Source organism: Neopsephotus bourkii, unplaced genomic scaffold (genome assembly GCF_033783945.1).
Source record: "Neopsephotus bourkii isolate Nb327-2 ecotype Australia unplaced genomic scaffold, CSIRO-AGI_Nbou_v1 NB_1266, whole genome shotgun sequence".
In the NCBI taxonomy this organism is placed as follows: Eukaryota; Metazoa; Chordata; class Aves; order Psittaciformes; family Psittacidae; genus Neopsephotus; species Neopsephotus bourkii.
In genome coordinates, this window is record NW_026901751.1 from 559,880 (window position 1) to 568,486 (window position 8,607).

Below are 8,607 nucleotides of genomic sequence, written 5' to 3' on the forward strand. Positions count from 1 at the left end.
TGGAAGACCAGCAGCGGGTAGTAGGCGCACCAGGTTGGGGAGCACCCTGGTGATATCCCTGATCCGGGCTCCAGGCAGACTACACACTTCCCTATGATGAGGGTCAACTCTGCATATCGGGCCCTCTGTTCCTTTCAGAATGGAATCACCCACTACAATGACCCTTCTTTCTTTCTTACCAGAGGCAGTCTTGAGGTGCGAAGTCGACCGCTTTTTCCTATGTGGCCTTGTAGGCGGGCCTTGCACCACATCCTCACCTACCTCTCCTTCCAGATCCAGAGCCTCAAACCTATTACAGAGGGACACCTGGGGAAGCGGGGCAGGAAGGGAGGAGGGCTGCCCACGACGCCGAACCGGAACTCGCTTCCAACCCTCCTCATCTTTTTGGTCCCCTACCTCCGGGCGACAGCTACATGACAGGGGCTGTCTCAGGCCATCCCCCTCTGTCTGAGAGGGCAGGGGGTCCATCCTCTTTTGGGGGGTATCTCCCTGGAGCCGTACCAACTGGCCAGCCAGGGAGTTACTCCAGCAGTCGATCTCCCTTTCACACTCCCTGATGCTCCTCAGCATCTCAACCTCCTCCTTAAGTTCAGCCACCAAGCTAAACAAATCTTCCACCTGCTCACACCTCACACAGGTGGAATGCTGTCCTCCTTCCCCCGGCAGCAGCAGGCTCTGGCACTCCCTGCATCCAGAGACCTGAACAGCCACGGTTAGGGCCGGGGTCTCTGAGTTGCTACAGCCCTCTTACTGCTAGCTCTCTTTCTGGAGGCGACCATACTGGTCAGCACAAAGACCTACCTGTTCTTCCCTGCACCAAGTGGGCAGTGACACGTCGCTGCCCTCTCAAAGGCTTTTTCAAGTCAAGGGGCAGGGGAGTGGTCGCCGTTCGCCGTGGGAACGCCCCCCGCCACGTCAGCCGCTCTTTCGCAAGGGCTGCTGGAACTTCGGGAATCCGGAAGTGTTGGCTAATGAGGGGAATCGCGGAGGCTCCGCTCTATCCCCTCTGATTTTCCTGATCTCGGGAGAAGATCGCGGTCGCTGTAGCGTGCCGGCTGCGGCTCTAGCTAGGCTAGCTCCAATCAGCTGACTGATCCTTGGAGGCCTTGTGCCATCAAAGCAAAGTGTAGGCCTCACATGTACGTGACTCAAGCTGAAGGACATACTGCCCTTGAGCTCCAGGGAAAGTCCCTAGGGGCCGGGTTGTGGTTAAAGATCCTTGAAAACAGGAGCGTATCTGGGAAAAGAATGAAATGTAACCGTTTAGAACTAACCAATGCTGTAGCGACTAGTAGGCAGAATTAACACTGTGAGGATATAAGCGACATGCAACACGAATAAAGCAGAAGCTTGCTTATCACTCATATTGAGTTGTCGTGTCTTGGTTCTCCTAGCCGTTGGGACGGCACTTCTCGCGGAGCACTGCGGGGCGGTCATTTCGGCGCTCGGGGAGCTGGTTTACCGTCGCTGAGGCAACCGCAAGCGGGACAGGGGCGGGGGCAGGGGCAGGGGCAGAGTCAGGGGCGGGGGCAGGGGCAGGGGCAGGAGCAGGGACAGAGGCAAAGGCAGAGGCAGGGGCAGAGCTCCGGTACTTACCCCTCCCGCCCGCTCATCGGCGGCGATGGCCGCGGGGTCTCTGCACCGCCTGGCGGGGACAAGCCCGGACGGCGAGGCCGGCGGGCTGGTGCTAAGGCAGCGCAGCGCTGCCGCCGAGCAGCACGTCGTCAAGGCGCCGGCACCACGGGCTTCCTTGCTGGGCCTGGATGTGCTGGCGGCCCAGAAGCGGCGGGAGCGCGGGGAGGAGGAGGTGGGCAGGGAGCGGTCCCGGGTCGCCTCGCAGAGGGACCGGGAAGAGAGCTGAGGCGAGCCGGGCAGCGCCGAGGACGACGGCGACGAGAGCACCCGGAGCAGCCACGGCGTTCACAGGTGGGTCTGCGGGGCGGGGCGGGTGCTCGGTGGCACCGGGTTTTCCGCGGCTGCCGGATCCCCTTGGGGGAATGAGCGTGAGCACCGTCAGCGTGTGCGCGGAGCGGGGAATTTCCTCGGGTAGGATCGGGGGCACCTCTGTAGGTCTGAGGAGCTCTGGGCAAAGCTCTTCGCTGCTGCCCTGCCTGGGGTGTTACGGGTAGGTACTGTCAGGCCTGCAATCACCAGCCATCGCAGTTGTGAGACTCCCTGCTTCCTGATGCCTGAAGGCAGCGGCCTGTTCAGAAGTGCACGTGAGAGCATCAGAGACATGGTGTGCTGTTAGCAAAGGATGGAGAGAGCACTTTCAGCTATAAGCTTCTGCTATAGTAGAGGTTAGAAGTAGAGTTGTATGAGTCAAGACCATCTATTCCTCAGCACTCTTGAGCTTTTCTTCTCTCTGCTCTGCCTTTCCAGGCATTACCGTTCTACCCATATGGAATCACCTTCCTACACGGGGGGTGTCAGTGAGGAGTTTTGGGAACACAACCGGCAGCGTGAAAGGGACCGTCAGGCACATGATGTCTTTGCCTCCTCCAAGGAGGAGAAGCAGCAGGAGGAACGCAGTAGGGACCGGGCCCATGATCGCAAACAGCACCGTGGTAATTGCTTAGAGACCTTTGTGCCTCTTACTGCTTAGGGCTTGGGCTCATCCCTCAGCCTGTTTGCAGTCCTTAGCTAATGTTTGTAGTGGTTTCTGCAGCAGGTCTGGGAAGCCTGCTTGTGCACTTGGCCCATGATCTCACTTTCCTTTTGCAGAGGAACAGGACAGAAGTCGTCACAGGAGCAGGTCAGAGAGGGACAGCTCATCGGAGGGCAGCAGCAAGAGGAGTGAACCAGAGAGTCCCAGGCATCGGCCCAAAGGTAGGAGTGGGACCCAGCAGAGTTCTTATGTGAGACAAACAGGAAGGGGTTTGTTCTTTTTGTTGTTAATGTTTTCTGCTGCTTTTGTCAGGACAAGTGTGGGTCGAAAAGCCTGTATCTTTTAACGTTTGTGGTTAGGGAAACCTAAAACTCCTAGCCTGATCCTGGGCCCAGGGGAAATCTGCCAACCATGTGTGTGAACATCTGGCTGATCTCTGTGCAGCAGGGTCTGTTCTCGGTCTGTGTGATAGAAGTGTGGTCACTTGGAAATTTGCCTTGGAATGCTGCCCCAGCCCCTTCCTTTAAATAGGGACACATGCATACCCTCTCTCCGTGCTCCTTGCTAGAAGGTATACAGTGGCTCCTGGTCTTTAGGGAGTCACTGAACATCAGGTCCCAAACCCCGTCTTCTCTGCTAGACGCAGCCACACCGTCTCACTCCGGCTGGGAGGAGGATGACACTGGCTCCAGCAGTGCTCACCGCTCACAGTGGGAATCTCCCTCACCCATGCCTTCCTCTCGAGACTCAGGGCGCAGCCAGCGGCCATCATCACAGCGGGACACGGACGGAGAGACCGGGACAGGTATGAGTGCCTGGGGCTGAGCTGTTAGTTGCAGGGGACGGTGTATGTGAGGGTTGTGCCTGGCTGTGGACACCATTTCTTCCCTTGTGCTGTTTTCCAGGTCTGTGAGGAGCAGGTACTCAGATAAGACACCATTGCCCACCCCGTCGTACAAGTACAACGAGTGGGCTGATGACCGGAGACACCTCGGTTCCACACCACGGCTGTCCAGAGGGAGAGGTGAGGGGCCTGGGCTAAGCTACCTGGGAACACTGGGGAAATTCCCTTCTCCTGCGAAACTCCAGGTTGGGTGCTGTAGGGTTTTCCCCTGCGCGCCCGGACTGGCGCCGCACTAACCCGCTCACCCCTCCAGGACGGCGCACAGACGGGGAGGAGGGCATCGCCTTCGAGACAGAGGAGGAGCGGCAGCAGTGGGAGGACGACGCCGGGTGAGAGCCGCGGGTGGGGGGGGCGGGCAGGCAGCAGTGCGGGCGGCGGGAGCGGCGGGCGGGCTCCCCCCGGCGGCCACATCGGGAGCAGCGGCAGCGCCCGGCCCGGCCCTGGTGGCTTCCGGGGCCGGCGGAGCTCAGGGCAGCACCTCTCCCCTCCCAGCAAGCTGACCGGGACTGGTACATGATGGATGAGGGCTACGACGCGTTTCACAACCCCTTGGCCTGCTCCTCCGAGGAGTACGTGAAAAGCGGGAGCAGCACTTGCAGTAGCAGAGGCAGACACGCATTTCAGCACAGCGGTGGCAGATCAACGAGGTAAGGGCTGTTGTGAATGTGTGGGGTTTGCTGTCCCTCCATAGATCTGGTTGCTGGGTGGAAAGCTGAGCCTCTGCTGTCAGGTGAGGAAGCACAATGTGTGTCTTGGCCCTTTGCCTGCAGCAGCTCTTGCTACAGCTTTTCTTTCCCATCCTACTGACAGCGCAGCTCCCCTTGCAGCTCTCATGGTGTGGCAGCCTGCTGCTGGCACGGGGCGGGCCCTAGGTTACCCACAGGGGCAGAGGAGACTGGGGCCAGGCTGAGGGAGGGATCCCACAGCAGGTCCTGCCTGCTACCTACCTGCTCCCTCAGGGTTTGGAGCTGTTTCTGGCTCCTCTGCAGCTCCTCTGCAGCATGGGCCGCAGCGTGCATGTGTTGCAGTGCCTGCTCGAGGGCCACCTGATGCTTCCACTACCACTGGCTCACCTCTGCCTTGAGCTGCTCTGCCAGCTCCTTGTGGGCACAGGCATGGGCACAGCCTGAGCTGCTGCAGCGCCTGGGTGCCTGCTCGTGATGGAGCAGGCACAGGGAGAGCCCTGCTGGGCTCCGGCTGTGTGTGGCTCACCTGCTCTGAGCCTGCTCTGCTCTGCTGCTGGCTGCTTCCTCCCGCAGTGCTCGCAGCACAGCTGCCACCTCGCAGCCCTCATCCTGCTCTGGGTCCTTCCCCAGGCACGGCTGCTCCCCTGTGCGCTGCGGGGAGTCCAAGCTGGCAGTGCCTAATCCGGCTGCTTGAGACAGCGTGGCTGGCACTGCCTCCCCCTGTCTCAGGGATGAGACACTGTGGTTCTGAGGCATTCGTGGCTCCTGTGCCCCCCTGGCTGCTTCCCCCCAGGCTCAGGGCCTGCACATCCTCCTTCCCAGGACTGCACAGGCTAAGATGCTGGTGCTGAGAGTCTGGGGCTGAGACTGTTGCTGCGACTCTATGGCTGAGACTCTGAGATTCAGACTTTGGGGCTGAGACTGTAGCTGAGACTCTGTGGCGCAGGCTCTGTGGCTAAGACTGCAGGGCTTATACTCTGAGATAAGACTGGGGCTGAGATGCTGGGGCTGAGACTCTGTGCCTGGGAATTTAAGGTGGAAAAGCAAGGAGCAAGAGCAGTGCTGGTGGCATCGTTGCAGACCTCACAGTCTGCAGAAGAGGCCCAGCCACAGTTTTCTGTCCTGCCTCTTCAGCTGTGTTATCAGAGGCAAAACATTTCATGCTCTGCTCACTGTGCTGCAGGATGGCCGGGAGCAGACACTGGAATATGTATAGGCGTGTTGTGTAACCTGATGAATATGTATAATTTTAGAGAATAAATGAGGGGAGAGATGAGGTTGTGGCGGGCCTGCCTTTGGAGGAGCTATCCCCCGTGCACCTCAGCTGAATAAAGCATACCTACTTTACAACTGGAACGAGTTGTGGAGTCTCTCTGCTTATCAGATCTAAGTTAAGCTAAAGGTACTTTAGAAGGATGGCGTGAAACAATTTAATCACGTTTAGTGGGGCCACAGGCTTGAACATTGTTATCTTTGACCTAAGTTAGGCTAAAAGTACTCTAACCCTGTGTTTTCCAGGCACTAGCATTTCTTTATCAAGCTGCCCCTGCCCCACCCCCTGCCTTTTGTTTTATCTTTACAAATCCTTTTGCTATGCGACTCCGTTTTGCTCACGAGTTCTGGCCATTTTTACTAGTTGTCTAATCTTGTGTCTTTAGCAAGCTTTGCAGACTCCTACAGTTATATCCACATAGCAACACCTATGATTTGCGAAAGCCAGTACTTTCATGTGTTTATCACATTTATAAGGCAAAAGTGAGGGAATACCCGCTTTTGCCCGAAGGGAGCTGATTGGAGCCGAAGCCTCCTAAAGGGGACAGAGCCGACCGAAGGAACCCGAGCGGAGCCGAAGGGAGCCGAGTGAAGCCGATGCCACCTCAGGAGAGCGGAGCCGACGGAACTGGCCCGAGGGGAGCCGAAGGAACACGAGCGGAGCCGAAGGGAGCCGAGTGAAGCCGATGCCACCTGAGGAGAGCGGAGCCGACGGAACTGGCCCGAGGGGAGCCGAAGGAACACGAGCGGAGCCGAAGGGAGCCGAGCGGAACACGAGCGGGAGCCTGCCGAAGAGGGGGGAGCTGCCCGAGGGACCCGAGTGGAGCCGCCCGAAGGGATCTGAGCGGAGCCGAAGGGACCCGAGTGGAGCCGAAGGGACCCGAAGAGGGTGGAGCCGGCTGAACTGGTCCGAGCGGAGCCGAAGGGAACCGAGAGGAGCCGAAGCCACCGAAGAGGGGGCAGCCGCTCGAAGGGACCCGAGCAGGCCCCCTCCCCCCACGTGCTGCACGCGTGTTCTCACGCGCAGGCACATACGTGTGCAGGCACACACACTTGGAGGCAGAGCTTCAACCGCTCCAGCTGTTAATGGCCCTCCCAGTGCTATAACACCTGTGTGCACACACACAGAGGCTGGGACACTTGCATGTCCATCAACTTCCAGGACACGGGGAGAGCGAACACCCCAACACTTTTATTGGTGACTTCAAAGAACTTCTATCCTGCTCCATGGGTAAGGACCATCACGCTGCTGCTCAGGGTGCTTTTGGGGAAAGCAAAAGCCAATTTTCCTCTGATGACACAGCACTGGGAATGTTAGCGTAAGAACTGACACGTAACCACCGGAATGGTTATAAGAGGTGCTTTTATTGAGGTGCCGGGAACCACGGGTATGCACCCAAATCTGGTTCCGACCCCGTCACATCGCGTTCGCAATTTATGCATAAAAGTTTTGCAATTAATGCGTATCCAACATGGGTTGCTACGTTAACTAATACATATGCATCAGGGATTACTTCATTAGTTCATTACGACATCAGCCTCCTCTGCGCTTGCGCAGCCCCCTCTGGTGGTCGTCCTGATGAAGTAAGGAGTCTTCTTCACCTTATGCTTATCACCTTTCCGTTATTTGGACAGGCCCCAACCATTACGTGGACGCCAGCATTCTAACTTCCTCACTTGGCTGCTTCTATGTTGCAATGATTTCACAAAGCTGCCAATATTGCAGAGATTACAAATTTCTCTGCTGCCTAAGATACATAGTCCCTATTTCTAGACAGAGCTTCCTTTTAAGCAATACCAAGATTATGAGCATCTGTATTATCAAGATGCACAGTTCCTTGTTTTAAACCACAAAGTTTTAGGCCAGACATCCTATGTTCTTTTGTGGTTACGTTAGTTTCTACTGCTAAGACTACCATTGTGATATTTTTGGTTATAGAGTAACTAAAATACAGAACAGCAAAGTTACAACATTCTTCTAATATACAAAAGTCTACTTTTGATTCAAAAATTTCTCAGATATAATCATTTCTATTACTCTATATAATCATTTCAACGTAAAATTTCACTCTTTTTCTAACATTTCCCCCCTTTGAAAATACTTCATTTTAGCAAGTATTTTCACTCCTTTAAGTAGTTGTTTCCTGACAGGTGGGCGGGGGTGTTGGGTACTCTGGATGTAGACAAAAGTAAACCATGGCTAATGGGGGGGGGGGCATTAAGAAGAGTTCCCTCTCTGCGCCCCATTGGCTGTAGAAGTGAAGTGTAACCTCTAATATTAGTAGTCCTATTCTTGGGACCTGGACTTTACACTCAGAGAATTATTGCCTCACATATGGGTGCATAATAACTTTTGAACAGTGGAACCTACCATGGATATTAGGAGAGTGTAAATTTTGCTGGAACCAAAACTACAATCTAATAACAGGGGAGTTGATCTGCAGAACCCAGAGATATTTTACTGAACACCCTGAGAATATCATAAAACCTGTGTGTAGGTGCTCTCATATTATTTTTATAATTGCATTCAAGGAGCACTGGGATAGAGAGGTGTCCTGGGTTCAGCAGTAGCTGTCATTTTTCTCCTTCTTGGTAGCTGGTGCAGGGCTGTGTTTTGACTTTCAGCTGGGAACAGAGCTGATAACAATGATGTTTTGGTTTGGCCAAGGACTTTGTGGGCCTCATGCTCTGCCAGGGAGGAGGGAAGCCAGGAGGAAGCAGAGACAGGACACCTGACCCAAACTGACCAAAGAGGTATTCCATACCGCAGCACGTCATGCCCAGGAGGTAACTGGGAGTTACCCGGAAGGGCTAAGTGGACTGCAGGTTTGGAGGAGGTATCGGTCTGTGCTTGGTCAGGCTGGGGGGGGCGAGTTATCAGTCGCCTGGTGATGATGTGTTGTATTCTCTTCCCTTGTTATTTCCTTTATCATTACTATTATTGGTGGTAGCAGTAGTAATTTGTGTTATACCTTAGTTACTAAACTGGTCTTATCTCAGCCCGTGGGAGTTGCATTCTTTTTGATTCTCCTCTCCGTCCCTCCGGGAATAGGGGGAGGGCAAGAAGGGGGGGGAGTGGGTGAACAAGATGTCTGGCTGGGGTTAAACCATGCAGAAAGAATGGATAATAATCACTG

At 55.4% G+C, this 8,607-nt stretch overlaps 1 protein-coding gene across 1 annotated transcript; it reads left to right on the plus strand.

The window, feature by feature from the left end:
- Positions 1 to 1,553: 1,553 nt before the first annotated feature.
- DHX38 (DEAH-box helicase 38) lies at positions 1,554 to 3,836 on the plus strand. Its single transcript, XM_061365033.1, has 6 exons — positions 1,554 to 1,926; positions 2,383 to 2,567; positions 2,725 to 2,829; positions 3,249 to 3,413; positions 3,514 to 3,632; positions 3,766 to 3,836. Exons 2-5 carry the CDS (start codon positions 2,402 to 2,404, stop codon positions 3,519 to 3,521), a joined length of 444 nt encoding a protein of 147 aa, XP_061221017.1. The 5' UTR covers positions 1,554 to 1,926; positions 2,383 to 2,401; the 3' UTR covers positions 3,522 to 3,632; positions 3,766 to 3,836.
- Positions 3,837 to 8,607: the final 4,771 nt, after the last annotated feature.

Excerpts from the sequence above, each read along its gene's own strand:
- DHX38 (XM_061365033.1), top strand. The coding sequence starts at position 2,402 with ATGGAATCACCTTCCTACACGGGGGGTGTCAGTGAGGAGTTTTGGGAA. Across the intron at positions 2,568-2,724 it reads TGATCGCAAACAGCACCGTG|AGGAACAGGACAGAAGTCGT; the intron begins GTAATTGCTTAG and ends TTCCTTTTGCAG. Across the intron at positions 2,830-3,248 it reads TCCCAGGCATCGGCCCAAAG|ACGCAGCCACACCGTCTCAC; the intron begins GTAGGAGTGGGA and ends CTTCTCTGCTAG.